Source organism: Microcebus murinus, chromosome 11 (genome assembly GCF_040939455.1).
Source record: "Microcebus murinus isolate Inina chromosome 11, M.murinus_Inina_mat1.0, whole genome shotgun sequence".
Taxonomy (NCBI): Eukaryota; Metazoa; Chordata; class Mammalia; order Primates; family Cheirogaleidae; genus Microcebus; species Microcebus murinus.
In genome coordinates this window covers 61,210,365-61,230,863 of record NC_134114.1, presented here as the reverse complement: position 1 = coordinate 61,230,863, position 20,499 = coordinate 61,210,365, and the positions used below count along the sequence as shown (strand labels likewise).

Below are 20,499 nucleotides of genomic sequence, written 5' to 3'. Positions count from 1 at the left end.
AGCAAATTTTGTGAGTTGAGATCTTGGACTACATTTGCTATGTTATCCTTATGTGCTAACTTATATTTTGATGATTTCATCTTGCTCATGCCTAAAGTGAATGTTTTTATTTACACAGGACTTGTTAAATTAGGAGACTAAAACACTTAATGAGATTATACAAAGTTACATTTTTTCTTGACTCTATATAAAGAATTAAGATACATGTAATCATTATGTAAAAGTACCCATTCTAATAGTCTGTTATTTACAATTCAATGTAATACTTTTCAAGCTTAAACCATATTAGAGACAAAAAGCATTGAAACCTATTTATAAAGGACCTAAAAGGTGTAGAAATGGTACAAAAATATCCAAATTAATTATTGAATAAAAATCCAAAGAATAGTGATGCCTTCTAAACCTAAAATTAGGATACAGTTTAGGCAATAGGTATAATTGTTATCAATCTTTATTGCCATATCTTTTTCAAAAGTATCCAACACCTACTGTGTGCCCATCAGGACTCTTTTTTTTTTTTTTTTTCAACTTTCTGATTTATTTATTTTTTTTTTCTTTTTTCTTTTTTTTTTTTGGCATATTATGGGGGTACAGATTTTAAGGTTTCAATAAATGCCCATTCCCCCTCTCCCCCCAAAAGTCTGAGTCTCCATCATGACCATCCCCCAGATGGTGCACATCTCACTCACTATGTATGTATATACCCGCCCCCCTCCCCCCTCCCACCTGCCCAATACCCTATTACTGTAGCACCTATGTGTCTACTTAGGTGCTACTCAGTTAATACCAGTTTGCTGGAGAATATATCTGGTGCTTGTTTTTCCATTCTTGGGATACTTCACTTAGTAGTATGGGTTCCAGCTCTAACCAGGAAAATATAAGGTGTGCTATATCACCATTGTTTCTTAGAGCTGAATAGTACTCCATGGTGTACATATACCACATTTTATTAATCCATTCTTTGATTGATGGGCACTTGGGCTGTTTCCACAGCCTTGCAATTATGAATTGTGCTGCTATAAACATTCGAGTGCAGGTGTCTTTTTTGTAGAGTGTCACTGGATCATTTGGGTAGATGCCCAGCAATGGGATTGCTGGATCAAATGGTAGATTCACTTGGATCGCTTTAAGGTATCTCCATATTGCTTTCCACAGAGGTTGAACTAGTGTGCAGTCCCACCAGCAGTGTAGGAGTGTTCCTCTCTCTCCGCAACCACGCCAGCATTTATTGTTTGGAGATTTTTTGATAAAGGCCATTCTCACTGGGGTTAAGTGATATCTCATTGTGGTTTTGATTTGCATTTCCCTGATGATTCAATGCAATACCTATTAAAATCCCATCAGCATTCTTCACAGATATAGAAAAAATAATTTTACGCTTCGTATGGAACCAAAGAAGACCCCGAATATCAAGAGCAATTCTAGGCAACAAAAACAAAATGGGAGGCATTAATATGCCAGATATCAAACTATACTACAAAGCTGTAGTAATTAAAACAATATGGTATTGGCACAAAAACAGGAATATTGACCAGTGGAACAGATGTGAGAATCCTGATATAAAACCATCCTCATATAGCCATCTCATCTTTGACAAAGCAGACAAAAACATACGCTGGGGAAAAGAATCCCTCTTCAATAAATGGTGCTGGGAAAACTGGATAGCCACCTGTAGAAGGCTAAAACAGGACCCACACCTTTCACCTCTCACAAAAACCAACTCACGCTGGATAACAGACTTAAACCTAAGATATGAAACTGTTAGAACTCTAGAGGAAAAAGTTGGAAACACTCTCCTAGACATCGGCCTGGGCAAAGAGTTTATGAAGAAGTCCCCAAAGGCAATCACAGCAGCAACAAAAATAAATAAATGGGACATGATCAAACTACAAAGCTTCTGCACAGCCAAAGAAATAGTCATGAAAGTAAACAGACAGCCTACAGAATGGGAGAAAATTTTTGCATCCTATGCATCCGATAAGGGACTGATAACTAGAATATACTTAGAACTCACGAAAATTAGGAAGAAAAAATCAAATAACCCCATTAAAAAGTGGGCAAAGGACTTGAACAGAAATTTTTCTAAAGAAGACAGAAGAATGGCCAACAAACATATGAAGAAATGCTCACCATCAGGACTCTTTCCACATAGAATTTACAGTCTAGTAGGGAAAAGGCACAGGGAATCACTCATTTCAACACTCCGTCCTGAATGCTAGCCAAAAGTATATACAAGGCATATAACGTCAGTGGCCCAGTATAATTATTACAAAATAATATTGGGGAAATTCTCATGTTTGACAGTTGATTTCAAACATAGCTGAAATGAAATGGGGTATTGTTAGCATAGCAGAGCATATCTATATTCACAATATTTAATATGCCCTGACCCATTTACTAAAAAATACTTCAATTATGGAGACTTTGAAGTGCTGTATTATTTATAGGAATGTGCTTAGTGAATGCATGCTGATTCTGTTTACATCTGTGAAGACTAACATATTAATATACAGATTTCAACATGGTAGGAAGGGAGCTTAATGGAAAGGTCATAGATTTTTTAGTAAGGCAGAGTGTGTTTAAATCTATGTTTTTTCAGATAGATTTGTTACTTAACCTCTTTGAGCCTGTTTTCTTGCCTCTAAAACAAGGATATAGTCTTACAAAGCATTATCAAAGATAATATGCATACTTCCTGTTGTTTCGCATTCATGTAAGGGAGTCTAGAAAGGTTAAATCAGTGTTCCTTTTGCTTTACTTCTCCCTCATCCTTTCAATGAAAATCATTGAATTTCTTGGAGTAGGAAAAATAACAGCAGCCACAACCTCTGAAACAGGTAATCTTTTTCTAAAACCCAGATGTCAGCCGAGGTCATGATGTCTTTTGGGGTGTAAATAAAATGAGCTCCAACTTATCAACTCACATCTTTTGGGAATCCCAGAGGTCATGCCAAGATTTCTGGACAGGCTTCACCTGTGCCCTCAGGAAGTGCCCAGAATGTCTGGGACTTAAGATACCCCTGTCAGCTCTATCTTCACGTTCCTGTATCCGCCGGATTCTTGAATCTCTTGGGCATGATGTGCAGCAACACTTCTCCCCCTCTGCCAGGATGAGCTACATCAATAGCACAGCCCTTTCCCCTTGATTTCCCCAAACACCACTCACAGGCTTGTGTGTGGAGCAGGCTTTATTGTAAAGCTGCATGCTCCAGCACAGACAGTTCTCATAGCATCTGTGCGAAAACTTAAACCTGAATTTTGGACATCACAGTCTCTTACCAGCTGCTTCTCATCACATATTACAGCCTCCCAGCACATGGCTTGAGCTCCTGTCTCCCTGAAGACTTTACTTCCAGCTTTGCTTTTGAGATATCCTCTCCTTGGTCTTTTCCATCCATTCCCTAGTTCTCCCCTTTATTATTCAGATCCATTTGACTCATCTTGTCCCCCTCACCTTTTAGCCAAGTTTTCCTTTTCCAAAGATGCAGTAGGCTTGAGTAAACATTACCACTTATTCCAGGCTCATATTCAGCCCATTTTTGTTAGTGACATCCATTGACCCCTTTCCTCAAAATCATTGCTTCATTTGCTCTCAAGAACTGACAGAGGCTGGTCTTGAACTCCTGACCTCCAGCAATTCTCCCATTTCAGCCTCTCAAAGTGATGGAATCATAGGCATGAGCCACCACCCCAACCTTACTCATTTTTTATCCCTCCCTCATCCAACTCTGTAAGTATAAGGATGCAGAAAAGAGATTTATTTTCTTCCTGTGTAAATTACTCCATTCTCTTGAGGAATTTTTCATCGGTTTGGGTTTTAATAACTATTTTTTCCTCCTAGGTACAATTTCTTACACATAATTTTCCTTATATTTTCTGGCATTTTAGAGATATTACTGAATTTGTATTTAGTTTTGTTTTCTTATCTACAAAATTGAAAAATTGTATTATGTGACCTCCAAGGTTCCTTATTTGTTTAAAATTATATAAATCTTTGACTCTAATTACTTATACATTTTTTCTTTAGCAATTGTATGCATCGCTATCAGTTATCAGTTAATTTAAAAATCTAAGTCATGATTTTTTTCCTTATTTTGAAGTGAATCGATGAGTCAGAACTTTAATATCACTTTTACTTTACTATTCCTTCCTCACTTAGTTGATGCCCTGAGAGTGTATGTTTTAGAAGCACAGATAGATATTTAATCTAAGGCCTGAATGTGCCACTGGTAGATGATTGAGAAATATTATCTAATCTTTACAATCTTCATTTTCTTAGAACTTACACTCCTTTTACCAAAAGAATAACAGTAACTACCTTGTTGAGTTGTGGTGAGGAATAAATTAAATTATTTATGTGAAAAAGAGTTTGTAAATTATCACTATCAAATGTTAATTAATTTAAGAGGAGAGAAGTGGAAACTGAGAAAGAAGAGGAGAAACGGGCTCTGAGTATGCTTTGCATCTTTAAGCAGTGGAAGAAAATGATTCAAATTGCTCCGTAATTAAGCATTGGTCCTGCACCTCCTCCCTCTCTCAAACATAAAGGGCAGGTTTTAGGGAATTTAATTGATACGAACTGCAGCACAAAACTGCCTGGTTAAATAAATGCATTATTTTTAATTGGTGTGGAGATATCTAGGGAAAACATCACAGATCCTCCAATTTCTGTTTACTTTTTTGAAAGCCACCCCTATCAGGAAGTAAAAGTCCAAGCACTGTAAACTTCATAGTGTTTCGTATTCTTATTAGACTCTACAACCATTGAATTTCATAACACTTTAACATTGAAAGAAATGGAGTGTCAGCTGCTGGAGAAAGGAACAGAATCATAAAATCCTGCCCTAATGCTGCCCTGTTTCTAAGGGCTTCCCAACCATTGTTGATGTCCTATTGCACTGCTCAAAGTGAGATAGTGAATTTCCTTTCTTTTCCATAAGTCTTTAAATGGCTTTGACACCATACTCCAGCACTCACTCACTGTTGCACTCCTTGACTAAGCCTTGCCTGGTGGATCCCACATCCAGTTTTCTCAAGTTATCACTATTCATGTGTCCAACCCTCATCTCAGCTGAAAGCACTCACTCGTTGCCTTAACTAATCTTCTTCCAAAGTTCTCAAATTTACCTCTTAATACATAGTCAGACACTTAGTGTAATTACTCTCATTTTTCTATATAATTACTCTCACTTTCATATATTTCTACTATATGTACAATTTAACTTTCTCTTGGGTGACTTTTCTTATAACTGTGTTCTAGTCTCTCCAAATAAAATAAATACAGAGAAAACTATATTTTTTGCTTGCCCTTTCTACATCTTCCAGGGAAAATCCTTTTTCCTTCAACTTGACTCTCCCCTTCTTCAAAATCTCCAGTTTGGTTTCAGTTCTGAATCAATTAGTATCTTCCAGGAAGCAAACCTTAACCCAGAATTAGAAGTACAAAAGATTCATTGGCGACTGGGATGGACAATAGGAGTAGCTAGGATGAGCCTTCAGACTGTGACACAAGCCTGTCACTTCTGAAGGGAGAAAAAGAAGGAAAGAATATTGCATAGAAAAAACCTTCAGACTGCCATGGTTTTTAAGAAAACCTCAGCCAAAACAGGGGGCTGCCCCAGAGTGAAGAGTATTCATTAGAGGAGTCCTAGGTCAGGCAGTGCTGGCTCAGCTTTGCACCCCTGTGGTGCTCAGCCATCCCTGGTGAGTGTGGCCTCCTTGGAATGAATGCTGCTGTCACCATTCCTATGGTGCACTAGTTGGACATTGTGAGCTAAAGACACAGCTGGCAGCTGTTCTCTCCAAAGAAAGATTTGAGCACCACACATCCATTGGCTGCCACAGGTGCCTAACACTCTGCTGAAGATACTAAGTTCTTACGTATGAAATGTCCGATTTCCTTAAGTATTAAGTTTGACAGTTGATGTCTCTGACATTTCACTTTCACACTTCTTGTTTTATTTTTATTGTGAAGGTGTATCCTCATTTTTTCAAATGCATAGCTTGGCTTGTGATTATCTTGCAAAATTTTTTAGACCAATTTTTGTGAAACCATGGATAAGTAAAAAATTCGAGGTATTTTTGAATATGAGTTCCCTCGTGGAACCAAGGCAGCCCAGACAGCTCGAAATATCAACGGAGTGTTTGGGATGGATGTGGCAAATGAACACACAGTACATCGATGGTTTGAGAAGTTTCCTTCTGGTGATTTTAATCTTGAAAATGAGCCACGTGGATGACCTGAGACCAAGGTGGACAATGATGAGCTGAAAGCGGTAGTAGAAGCAAATCCATCTCAACCTATGTGTGAGTTAGCAGCAAGATTTGATATTACTATTCCAACAATATTGGACTATCTGAAACAAATTAGTAATGTAAAGAAGCTGGGTAGATGGATTCTGCATGAATTAAATGAGTGCCAAAGAGAGGTCTTCTCAAAGCTTGCCTTTCTTTGCTCTCATGATATAAAGGTGAATCTTTTCTACACCATATTGTTACATGTGATGAAAATGGATTCTTTTTGGCAATCGCAAGCATTCAACACAATGTTAGATAAAGATGTAGTGCCAAAACACAGTCCAAAACTGAATATTCATGAAAAAAGCTAAAAGCTAATGGTGTCTGTTTGGTGGTCCAACGCTGGTATTATCAACTACAGCTCCATGAAACCTGAACAGTCTATTACAGAGGATGTCTACTGCAACCATTGGATGAAATGATGAGGATGCTTGTGATTAAGCAGCCGAGATTGGTCAACAGAGCCAGGCCAATCCTGTCGCAAGACAACTCTCGGCCATGTGTTGCACAAACAACGAGGCTCACACTACAGAAGCTGGACTTGAAATCTCGCTGTCACCCACCATGTTTACTGGACCTTGCACTAACCGAGTAGCACTTTTTCCAGACTTTAAACCACTTCTTGCAAGGAAAAATATTCAATTCTGAACAAGCTATGGAAAATGTGTTTTGGGATTTCTTCTCCACTCGCTCTCCTGGCTTGTTTGCTGCTGGCATAAACAAGCTACTGTTAAGTTTGCAAAACTGTGTCGACAGTTTAGGCTCATACTTTGATTAATTGTACTGCTTCTTGTTTGAGATATAATAAACTACACTTTGATTTGAAATCATACATTTCATATTTAATGACCTAACACTTTCTCAAAGCTTAAAAATGACTGTCAGCCCCTCTTCTCTAAATAGGCAACATTTTATGGATGAGTACTACTCTTTGGTATACATACACCACATTTTATTAATCTACTCACATATTGATGAGCACTTGGGTTATTTCCACATATTTGCAATGAAAATCAATGGTGAACTAATATCTCTTGTATTATCCTGGATGGAGCTAGAGCATATTCTTCAAAGTGAAATATCACAAGAATGGAAAAATAAACACCACATGTAGTCACCATTAAATTGGTACTAATTGATCAACACTATGTGCATATATAGAAATAACATTCATTGTGCATCAGGCATGTGGGAGGGGGTGAGTAAATTCACACCTCATGGGTGCAGTACACACTTTCTTGGGGATGGACAGGCTTGTAGCTCTGACTCAGGCAGTGCAAAGGCAATATATGCAACAAAAGTGTTGTACCCCCATAATATTCTGAAATTAAAAATGCAACATTTGATGAGCTTCTTTTAGGTTGGCAAAAAATGTGCTTCTCCCAAGTTATGCTACACTATAAACATATACATAGTCTGTAAAAGCATTGCAAACGGCTATCTGATTCACTTGGTTTTTGTGGTTACAGCCATATGCTACTTGCATAAGCAGGGAAATAAAGCTCTTCAGTGTTCACGACTTCAAAAATTGCCATTCAGTATTACTTTCTAGACATGCAGCAGATATCCTACAATTCAAAAATTTTAATAATGTATTTCATTTAGTGTTAATATTTTCTGAGTGCTTAATATGTGACAGACAGTGTTCTGGGTATTTTGTATGTATAAACTCTTCATCTGTAAAGCCCTTAAGTTACATTTTATTAGTATTGACATTTCACAGAAGAGGAAACTGAGGCACAGAAAGGTTAAATAAATCTCTCAAGACCACATGACTAAAAAGTGGTGAAACCAAGACTCAAATCCAGGCCATTAGTCTCCAGAACTCAGACAACCAGTACATTTCCTATACCACTAATATCTAAAATACTTTTTTTCTATAAAATTATTGTTTGCAAAATGTCGACCTAATGTCTACTTTTAAGCATATGTATCATGCAGCAATATGTTTTATTTCTTTCAGGTCCCTGTATTCCTAATCCATGCCATAATGGAGGAACCTGTGAAATAAGTGAAGCATACCGAGGGGACACATTTATAGGCTATGTTTGTAAATGTCCTCGAGGATTTAATGGGATCCACTGTCAGCACAGTAAGTTATTCATAGTCATCGTTCTTTTATTATTATTGATTGCAGAGTATACAAGTCGTTGTCATTCTTGTTTGTACTAGAATCGGAGAATCTTAGAGCAGCAAAGAGCCCTAGCATTCGACTAATGCTGCTTTTCCCCTCATGAATATGCCATATCCACAGCTGAGGACACCCAGACCATGTTTTAATTCTCACAGTGATGAGGGAGGGTGAGTGGTCTTCTGGTTGGTCTTTTTATTATTGTTCAGCCATACTTGCAAAAAGTTGTTCTTTATATTAAATTGATATCTGTCTCTTTCTTTCATACTTGCGATAAAGCTACATTCTTCAAGCTTTTGCAAAATTATTCTGGTGATTATGTTCAGAGATTATGCCAAGAAAGAAAAACAAAACAAAACACCAAAACTACTCACCTTGACCTTAAGCCAGTTTTCTCCTTCTTACTCATTGACATTTTTAGTATGAAAATCTTTGAAAGTAATCCTAGCACTCTGGGAGGCCGAGGCGGGCGGATTGCTCAAGGTCAGGAGTTCGAAACCACCCTGAGCGAGACCCCCGTCTCTACTAAAAATAGAGAGAAATTAATTGACCAACTAAAAATATATATACAAAAAATTAGCTGGGCATGGTGGCGCGTGCCTGTAGTCCCAGCTACTCGGGAGGCTGAGGCAGGAGGATCACTTGAGCCCAGGAGTTTGAGGTTGCTGTGAGCTAGGCTGACGCCACAGCACTCACTCTAGCCTGGGCAACAAAGTGAGACTCTGTCTCAAAAAAAAAAAAAAAAAAAATCTTTGAAAGTGCAACAAGTAGTATGTTATCTGCACTTCTTTCTTTTATCCTGTTTCTCATTTACCCTGGAAAGTTAAATAAAGTAGGTCCACTTGTGATGATTTCTTCTTAAAAGCAGGGCTAAATATAAATGCCAAATGAGTTTGGTGTGGGCTCCTCACTGCTGCAGGTGTTCAGCAAGCAGCAAGGCTATAGCGGACTCGAAGCTGTCAGGGGAATTTCTTCCAAGGGGTTGCCACATATGAGCAAGTCTTGAAGGAGGAATAGGATGTTGATAAGAAGGAGGTGAATGGCTCATGGTAGGAAGAGTGGGAAGGGAATATGTGAGCCATGAATACTACACTGATGGATAAATTAATGGTGTTAAGAAGGACAAGGCAAAGTTGGATATGTCAGTAAGAGCCAGATTTCCCACCACCAGCAAAAAACATAGAGTACCTCCTGACTCTGAGACTTTGGGAGCATCTTGTACTTGTTTGGAAATTTGCCATGGCCTGGAATTGCTAGAATTTCTGTAGAGGCTGTTATAGTACGTGAGCACTTAAGCTTCTTGCAGCTGGCACCTAAGCTGCTTATAATTGGCTCTAATAGCTAAGACCACCAACAAAGCAATGAGAGGCTACTGATTTTTCTCATACTGGGTCTAGGGGTACCAAGGCTGGGTGTCCCTGACAGTAGCATTACTACACAGCCTTCACACATGAACACTTCCACATAGCCCTGGAAAAATAGATATGAGCTAAGAATCTTTGCTGCCTTGGCATTCACTTAATCCTTGGAAGAGAATATTACTACTTCTTCCATGTAGAACCTTGTGATGTAGTCTTGTAAACAGTGCTCTGAAAGAGACAGTCTGGCATGCCACTGAAGACCCTCAATTCTGAGCTGCTTTTATATAGCGCACACATTTACAGAGGATTCCTCTGAAAAAAGAATAGGATTTCTATGATGGGATGTTCTCCAGTGTTCAGAGGCAGGCTTTCTATCCAATGTCAACCTAACTAGGTTTTTTTTTTTTTTTATGGTACAGGGGTCTAGGAGAAGGTAAGAGTATGAAAAGGGAGATTCTTACTGTTAGAAGAAATCCTCAAAGGGTTTTACTAGGCGTTCTCAAACTATGGCCCGCAGGCCACATGCGCATGTTTTTGGCCATTTGTTTTTTACTTCAAAATAAGATATGTGCAGTGAATTTGTTCATAGTTTTTTTAAAACTATAGTCCAGTCCTTCAACAGTCTGAGGGACAGTGAACTGGCCCCCTGTTTACAAAGTTTGAGGACCCCTGGTTTAGAAGGACAATATTTTGAAGACATGTATAGACTCCTGATGTCACTTAAATATTCCATATTTATTAACCCTCCCACCTGGACCTACTGTTTAAGTCAGAGTAAAGTTGGGGCATGCCCCTTAACCAGAAATTAGGAAACTTTAAATCTTAGGTCTAATTAATGATATCTATACATTAATAGAAAGTTCTTTTCCCATCTCTGAGCCTTGTTTTCTTCATATTGTGAAGGTCAGTTTAGTTTCAGTTGTCTTTAATGGCCAGGAAGTCCCCATTGAAGACACCAGGTCATTTGTTTGTCCCCACATAAGTGAGGTTTCTCGGGAAAGGTGTTTCTGGATATGAGTCCACCCTGACTCCCTCACGTGGTTGGCTGTGAATTGTTTCAAGAGAGCCATCAGTTTTGGGGAGATAGAGCAGATCATTTTTGTCCTCATTCTCCATGGTGAGACATACAAGTCTTTTCTTTCTTACCCTTATACCATGCTCAAATAAGCTCATAAATCCATATCATTTTGTTAGATTTCAAGGTTTACTTTAAAGTACAAAAAAATCCTCTCCCTTAATATATCTGACTGCCCCTGACACACACGCACACTCACACAGACACACACACACACCACCAACCCCCCAAACACACACACACACACACACACACAAGATCTTAAACCTTTATTAGGAATTGCAATGAGAAGCCCCAGGCTGAGAGATTCAATTCAGAACTGGGGTATTGTTGTCTAAACCATCTGATCCCTATTCTCTGAAGTGCATCATTATTAAAAGAACCAAGAAAACAGAAGAAAAAGGACTGGTTTTGGAATCAGAAAGCTGGATTTGAGACCTGACCTTTACAGTTATTGGATAAGTGACCTTGAGATGGTCACCTGATCCCTTTTCAATTGAAGACATATAAATTGAGGAATTGAACTAGAAATAGATGGTCTTTGGTTCATATGAGCCAAGAGGGTATTATGACTAAATAGGTAGCTTACTCACCGTACAAAGGTTAGAAAGCCTTCCTCCTGATAGACGAAATTGAGAAGGTTTATATATTGGGAAAGCAGATTTAGAATTGCTGAGAGCCCTGAAAGCTTCTTCAGGTAAAAGAACAGAAAAGCAACAACAACAACAAACACTTCTTTAATCCCTTGCAAAGACTCCTAGGTTTTTGGGTTTGTTTTTCACAGTGGCATTAGTAATAGTTTTATGAGCTAGATATTCTCTGGAACCTTGCTACTCAAGATGTAGGCAAGCATCAGCATTGTTTGGAAGTTTACTAGAAATGCAGATTATCAGGCACCACCTCAAGTCAACTGAATTAGAATCTGTATTTCAAATGATCCCCAGTTGAGTCTTATACATGTTGAAGTTTGAAAAATACTGCATAAGGCTTTCCATAGCCAAATATATAATGCCAAATATATAAAGCCAAATATATAATGATGTGATCATTATAAAGAATTAGCAACTTCTAAATTCAGTTACATAAGAATAGATTATAGGCAAAATATTCATTAAGCTTTGTAAAAATGAAAATTATACTGAAAATCAATAAAAATGAGCAATGTACCAACATAGTATGAACATTTTATTTTGAAAAAGAATTTTCAAAAATCCTCAAGACAGCCATATGAGAGGGGTGATTAATTTATTATTAATTTATTAATTTAGAATGTTGACTAAATATCTTTTGGAATATAGTTAGACATTTAAAGAACTTTAATTTTTATGACACAGTATAGTTAATAGGTTTTGTTTAACAACTATTATGTCAGTATGTTACAAATTAGAAAAATTATTTCCAGGGCCAGCATTAATACTACCTACATATGCTTTCAAAATGTTTTTTGGGATTTATAAACTTTGTTTTTAAAGAAGTTTAGGTCTATAGAAAAATTGAGCAGAGAGTACAGAGAATTCCCATATTTCTCCCTCTACATAATTCTCACTATTATTAACATTTTGTCTTTCTGTGGTACATTTACTATATTTGATGAGCCAATACTGATACATTTTTGCTAAATAAAGTCCATAGTTTACTTTAGTATTCACTCTTTGAATTGTATAGTTCTGTGGGATTTGAAAAATGCATAATATGATGTGCCCACCATTACAGTATCATACAGATTAGCTTAAGTGACCTAAACATCCCTTATTATTAATTAAACATCCCTTATTAATCCTTTCCTATTTTCCCCCAACCCTTTGTAACCACTGATGTTTTTACTCTTTCTATGGTTTTGCCTTTTCCTGAATATCATATAATTGGAATCATACAGTCTGTAGTCTTTTCAGACTAATTTATTTATTTTACTTAACAATGTCCATTTAAGGTTCTCCCATATCTTTTTAGGACTTAATAGCTCATTTCCTCTTACTATGAATAATATTCCATTTTATGGGTTTACAACACTTTGTTTATTCATTTATCTATTGAAGAAAATATTTGTTGCTCCCAGTTTTTGTCAAGTATGAACACTCATGTTCACGTTTTTTATGTGGACATAAGTCTTTAATTCATTTTTACTAACTATCTCGTAGTGTATTTTCTGGTATGTATGGTAAAACAATGTTCAGTTTTGTAAGAGATTTCCAAATGGCTTTCCATGGCGAACATTTTATCTATTTACCAGCAATGAATGAGGGTGCTTCATTTGTTATTGTTAGTGTTTTGGATTTTACCCATTACATATGCTTTTCATGGTAATGAAAGTAGCACGAGGTTTTAATTTTATGTGAATAACAATGATTAGTATTGAATTTTATATAGAATTATCAAATTACACATGTTTTTAAATGCCATAAGATAATGTGAAACATACACACATGTATATGTGTGTGTGTATGTGTAAATTATAGGAAGTAAATTATAGATTGAATTGAATACCAAGATAGTCTAGACTCGGTTAGACTTTTGACAGGCATTTTTATGGCAGTGGTTTTCTTCTAGAAGCTGCATTTGGGACTGGCTAGAAGTGATCATATTTTATTTGTTGCCTAGTAACAAATCTAATGCCTTAGGGAAGGACTGTTTCTTAGTTTCCTGAACTCTTTGCCTGTCTTCCCACTGAAGGTATCCTGTGCATTCATCCTTACCTGTGCATATCTCCACAGCCTTTGACTCCTTTAAAAAACAAATTTTCTTGGTCGCTACACTTCAAAGAAGAAGGGATGATCTAGGAGTCCATGAAGCACTGAAAGAAGGACTATTTTAAAGAAGTGGCCCATGTTATCACATTAGCTCAAGATAAAATGCTCCATAGTCCTTTTTGCCTCCAAGAAAGTTGGTCAGAAAAACAAAAACGAAAATTTTCCTCTTTATACATTCTGCCAACTATTGTAAACCAATTTGATCTTAATTTTTAATGATTGATTAATGGATACCTACATTCAATAAATATTTATTGGGGTCATGAGCAATTTTCCTCTTGTAACTTGCATATTCACTTTTCTTAGAGTTAGTCAGTGATATTTCATGATCATTGCTAATTGGATTAAATACATATTTGGTAATTATGTGCTTTCTCTGGTTTATTGCACTTGTCAAGCATGCAGACTCCTGGTCCCACTTCAGTCCTATTGAATCAGAATTTTTGGTTGGTATCCTGGATCTAGTTAAAGGCACCCCTATGATCCTTAGGTACACCAAATTTAAAAACCACTGGCTTAAAGAATAACCATTTATCTTCAGTCTCAAAATTATGCTGGAGGAACTATGCTGTTAGGGGAAGAATTCTGGGTTAGACCTGGGTTTTTGACATAGTTCTATCTTGATCAATTGATGAATGGCCAATTAACATTTAATGATTTGTGCCTCGGGTTTCTCATCCAGGTATTCAATTCAATTCAACAGGCACTTACTGAGAACTTCACAATGGAATATATGCTAGAAATATAATTTCTACAAAAACTAGAATTAAAATCCTTTGTCCTATTTCCCTAAATAGGTATTTATTAGGATCAGATGAGGTGCTGCAAAATACACTTTACAAGTTTGGAAAGGTTACATTTGCCTAATGGACTAAAATTTTAAAATATAATAGAGTTTCCTGCTGGTCTTTAATTTTTCTCTCCTGTTAAAATATTTTAATTGTAATATTTTAGAAAAGCAATTGTGTAATGAAGCAGGGGAGGCTCAATATGTGGCTTTATACTTTTCAATAAGAATTCCTCTCTTAACATTATTACTTCTGATAGGTAATTATTTTTTTAATCACTCTTTATCATTTTAACACGATGGCTTCTTTATTTTAGCTTTATCCCTAGTAAATTAATTTGCCCTAATAAAGCATTTGCTTCAAAACTTTTTGAAAGATGTTACTTAGAGTTATTATATTCCTGATACCAGCCAACTATATAACTACACTGGCTAAATAAAGAGCTCTAAGTAGACTTCCAAACTAGACTTGTCTCCAATCCCAAGAGCTTTCAGAATGAAGTTGAGATTCCAAATTTTCCTACTCACCAGTGACTTCACAGGCCAATGTGAGCCACATTAACTCTATCAGCCAAAGGTTCTCAATCTTGGGGTGCATGTGAATCATGTATGAATCTAGATTACTTATACATTCCATTTGTTCACCCATAGAGATTCCAATTTAATAGATCTAGGTTTGGATCCAGGTCTGACTATTTAACAAGTATCCCATTGATGCAAATGGTTCTAGAACTCTGTTTCTTAATGTTGGCTGCACATTATAATCACCTGGGGCCCTATAAAAAGTAATGATGCCTGGCTCCCACCCCAGAGATTCTGACTTAATTTGTCTGGGGTATAGTGTAAGCATTAGGAGTCTTAAGACCTCCCCAGATGATTCTAATGTGCTACTATGGCTGGAAATCAGTGTTCTAGAACCTTACTGGGAGGAATTAACGTGTCAAGAAACTAAGTGGAGAAATACTTAAAGAAAAACCAAGCTTATGTTTCATAATTATATTCCCACACTATTGTCTAATCTTACAACCTTAGTTAACTCAATCATTCTTTAATATAATGTAAATTATTTTATGCCAAAAGCCCCTAACTGACTGAAAGAATCAGGCCAGAAAAAGATATTAGCTTACTGTTCTTAAAATTTGTTAGCCCTTAATCTATCTGTAGTAGCCAGAATCCCAAGACATTTTTATTTTCTTCTTTTCTCCTTTGGCTGGAAACCAACAAAGAGCATTACCCTGACAGACACATATAATATAATGGATATTTCCACTTTCACTACCCCAATATAGACATTGGAATGTATTTCATTGCAAAAATCACAAACTTTGCAATGAAATTGATTTTTGCAATGAAATACTCAGATTTTTACAAAACTCAAAATATTCAGAAATTGCTACTTTTCTTTTCTGTTATTTGTTAAAACAAATTTAATTGCCAACAAAATGATAAACTGAGAAAAATATGTTTTATACTCATGAAGATGGTGTATTTATACTAATAGGCCTGAGCTTCTTGAACTCATGAATTTATAAACACTTTCTCCAAAAATAGAGATGGAATCACAAATGTAGTTTTAAAGAATTTGTAGATAATTCATATTTTTTAGCCCTTCCAGCCTGTGCTGACATTAAGATGGATTTCCAAATTACTATTGCTCTTAGCTATCATCTTCCAAATAATTTGCTCAGGTAGTACATCATTCTCCTCTAAAATCTACCCCAGCCATGTCAGGGAATAATTTACTTATTTACACATTTGATAAATATTTATCGAGAGTTTACCTACTGTCTGGCCAGGTTGCCACATGCACTTAGAAATGAGCACTAGTTCCCTGACTAGCTGGTCCCACCTTGAGCACAATGCTAAGGACAGGCTATGCGCTGTTCTCTGCTGGTGGCCACTTGGCCAACTGAAACTACACATGATCTGAAGAAACATCTGGGGAAGTCTAGCCATTTTAGTAACATTGGGTCCTACTATGTTCCTTGTAGTTGGAAACCTCTGTAGCTTTTGACAGAACCTTACCACTCTGTGAACACAGTTGCTCAGCCTTCTTGCCCTAACTGATTTTTCATTCAGGGCTCAGATGCCTCAGGCCAGTTGGGATACAGGCACCGTGACCACACGTCTCTTCTTCTCATCTCTAGTCATTCTCGAGGAGCTATTTAGCAGACTCATTTCTCCTCAATCAGTTATAAAAGTATAAACACTGTGTACATGGGACTAAACCTCCATAAGGACCTGAAGCTCACTTATCAAGAGATATATATTAACTTTTTACTCTGTGCCAAGCACTGTTCAGGATACTGGGAAACAGCACTGAACCAAAACAATCAAGTCCTTGCTGTCATATGTCTAAGGAGGAAAAGTATAATAAAAAGTACGACACATGCATTAGCACACAGCCAAGCAGTTGCACTCTTGGGCATTTATCCCGAAGAAATAAAAAGGTAGGTTCACATAAAAACCTATATACATCGATATTCATAGTAGCTTTATTTGTAACAACCAAAATCCAGCATTTGCCCAGATGTCCTTCAATAGGTGCATGGTTAAGCAAATTGAGGTGTATACATACCATGAAATACTTGCTACTCAGCAATGAAAAGGACCCATTGATACATGCAACTACTTAGATAAATCTCCAGGAAATTAAGCTGAGAAATAAACAGCCAACACCAAGAGAGTACTTACTCAATGATCCATTTATATAATATTTTTGAAATGTCAAAGTTTTACAAATGGAGGAAAAATTAGTGTTTTCCAGATGTTAGGGAGGGAAGGAGGTGAGTGTGGTTATAAATGGGTAATGTGAGGTATTCTTGTGTTGCAACTATTCAGTATATTGATTGTGATGATAGATACACAAACCTATGTATGTGATGAAATTTTATAGAGCTAATTACATACACATGCATCAATGTAAGTAAAACTGGAGAATCTAGGTAAGATTGGAGTATTGTAGTAATGCCAATACTTTGGTTGTGTTCTTATACTGTAGCTTACAAAATGTTAATCATTGAGGGAAACTGAGTAAAGTATACAACAGATCTTTTCAATTGCTTTTTTTCAAATGGATGTGGATCAACAATTATCTGTATAAAAAATTCAATTAAGAAGTTAAAACAGTAGTGTATAATAGCAAGTACTGATATATGTTACAAGGATAGGGACTATGGAACAATGCAGTGCTATTTTCGAGCCTAGCCAAAGAAGTTTTCTCCCACCAAGTAACAATTAAGCAGAGATGTGAATGAAGTCAGGGGGCAGGCATGTGAGTCACAGAGAGTAGCAAGTGCTAGAATCTGAAGATGAGTATGTGTTTGGAGCATGGTGAATGATTAAGAAAGGGGACAGAAAGGAGGCCTGAGTAGTAGTCAATGGCCAGACCATGTAAAGTGTTATAAGCTATAGCAGGGAGTTGCTATTTTATTGTATTAATAATTGTGGAAGGATACTGTTGGAGGGTGGAGAGTAAAGGAATATGTAAAGTAACTTCTGTTTGGAGAATGACTCTGGCTGCTGGTGAAGAATAGGTTCAACTAGGGGCAAGAGTAGAATCCTTGGGACCACCTGGGGGGTGATAGTGGTTTGGAGCAAGGTAGTAATGAGGACTTGGTAGGATCTGAACAGTGCTTAGATTTGGAAGGTGGTTTGAAGTGGATTACAGTCAGCATCATGAATATTTGTGGGGCTTTTTTTGCTAATGAATATCAGTAGTATTATAATTACTTCTTTTTGTTTGCCTAAGTTCTTATTGTAGACTTAGGCAGTAAAATATAATATTTTTATAATTTCCAGTGTGCCTTGCTATTATCATTTTATTCTAGCTTTCAACAGCATCATTAGAGAATCTAGAATTTTAAAGATAAATACATATATATGTATACACATGCATATATATTTATACAAATATATACAATGTCTTAAATATGTATGATGTTTAAGATATTAAATTTTTAAATGTTGATATTTTTAAAGGATTCATATAATTGTTTGCCTTTAGATATGTTGTATGTTACTTTATCTTTCACATTAGCTGAGTCATGATGTTTTAACTCAGTATATTTTAAAGAAAACATTACCACAAAAATGTATAAATCAAGACTAAAATAATTATGTGCTAAAATACAATAATATTTTGAAAAAGAAGACATCATTTACATTTGAATGGGAGATCTGGAAATCATAATTGGGTTTAGTATATGTTTACTAATGTCAGCCTTTAAAATGTGACTTCATTGATTTTGCTCTCACTATTCCTGATTTATTTTGCAATCATGCCATAGCCTATAAGTTTAGAGAAATTTAAGGGAACACATCCTTTGGAAATAAATAGCCTTAGATATTGAGGAGATTTTGATCATTTTTATAAGTTACATCTTAAATTAGAACATTTCCAAATGAGAAATTTTCCCTTCTCAGCCATCTGAATAAGGCTGTTTTAAGAGTAAGTAAAGGAATTTATTCTTTTTCTATATAAGATGACTACAGTTTATTTGAACAATGAAGGACACATTGTAAAGGGTGTTGACAACTTAAAGGTAGAAGAGGCCAAACTTCTTTCCTTCTATGCTCTTAACAAGTCATACCAACTTGAACTAATGATTATGCCAAGCTCCCTCATCTTTAATATAGAAATAACTGGACTATTTGCTTACTCTCAGGTCCCGTTTGATGATGTCCAAGCAATTTAATGTATATGAAAGTATTTTGTACAATTAGAAGTTTTTTACTCTCATAAGCTATCATTATTTTTATGATTTGTTTTCAAAATACTTTTTTAAATCATGGCAGAAAAAAATTAATACTAAAATAAAATGAAAATAAACACTGATTTTAACTGAGCTAATTACACAACACAAAGGGTGGAACCACTAGATTCCTCAATTTAAAAAGTAAGATCTTTTAATTAAGAGTGCACACTTTCTCAATAACTGGAGTGAGAGGTACAGAGAGAAGCTAGGGGTTGGAAGTGAAGAGAAGGAGAGAGAGAGAAAGAGAGAGAGAGAGAGACTGAGGGAATAAGGGGGGGAAACCTATGGGTTCTACTGCTCTAGATATCTGCTTTCCAAGAAAACTCTGTAGAAGAGTTATTTATAGTCAATGTCTCCTGTATGCTCCATGATTAGTTTAAGACTATATCCAGAGTCTAATCACCTCTTAACAATCTTCACTTCTTCCCTAAGGCACCATTACCCTGTATGACATGCTGTTAAGGATTTCCCTATCCCTAGTTTCACTTGTCCTTAGTTTATTCTCAAAACAACATCCAGAATTATCCTCTTAAAACATGTATCACATTAAGTCATTTCTGTGTTCAAAAACTTCCATGGTTTCCTAGTGTACTTGCAGTAGAATTCCAGGTGTTTATAGTGACCAAAAACACCTGATGTGTTCTGTTCCTGCCCATCTCTCTTGATCTTCTATCCAACTAAGCTCCACAATACTTGCCCACTTTCTTTTTTTTTTTTTTAAATCTTGGCTCAATTTTTGATAATTTTCCAGAATGGCCTTCTCCAAATAATTTGAATAAAATGACATTTTGTAACACCTTTATCCAACATCTCTTTACTCTCTATCCCTCTTACCTTTATTTCTTTTTAGCACTCCTCACCACCTGCAATATTATATATTTATTTTTTATTGTTTATTTCCTTTCTAGAAAGTAAGCCTCTTTTCTAGAACAAGGACTTGATTTAGTTATGTTTTCTTGTATTCACTATGCCTAAAAAAGTATGTAGTTCATAATAGGTGCTTGATAAATATTTGTTAAATAAATGAATGAACGAATGCACCAGTAGTCTATTAACCAGTAAATCAATTAGTGTATTATTATATCTAATAACACTCTATCTTCCATGATAATGAGCTTTGTGAAAGACAAAAAAACTCTCCTAAATAGTATATGCCTTTAAGAGTTTATGAAATTTGTGTGAAGAAAAATAGTACTTTAACAAGAACTATGGCCAAATAAGTTTGGCAACATTGTACATTATCTCCTCCTTTTGGAGATTGTCAAGTGTTCATTAGTTTACTGATGGCTCTGAGAAGCTCTGCAATTTATTTTATAAAGAACAGTAGATAAATGATTGTTGAAT

At 36.1% G+C, this 20,499-nt stretch overlaps 1 protein-coding gene across 2 annotated transcripts in view; it reads left to right on the top strand.

Moving 5' to 3' along the window:
* Positions 1 to 20,499, top strand: part of EDIL3 (EGF like and discoidin domains 3) — a 422,082-nt gene that overhangs the window by 201,437 nt on the left and 200,146 nt on the right. For both annotated transcript variants that reach the window (XM_012784391.2, XM_012784390.2), the window contains one exon: positions 8,261 to 8,389. In XM_012784391.2, the coding sequence (XP_012639845.1) occupies positions 8,261 to 8,389 (129 nt within the window). The remainder of the gene's footprint in view (positions 1 to 8,260; positions 8,390 to 20,499) is intronic.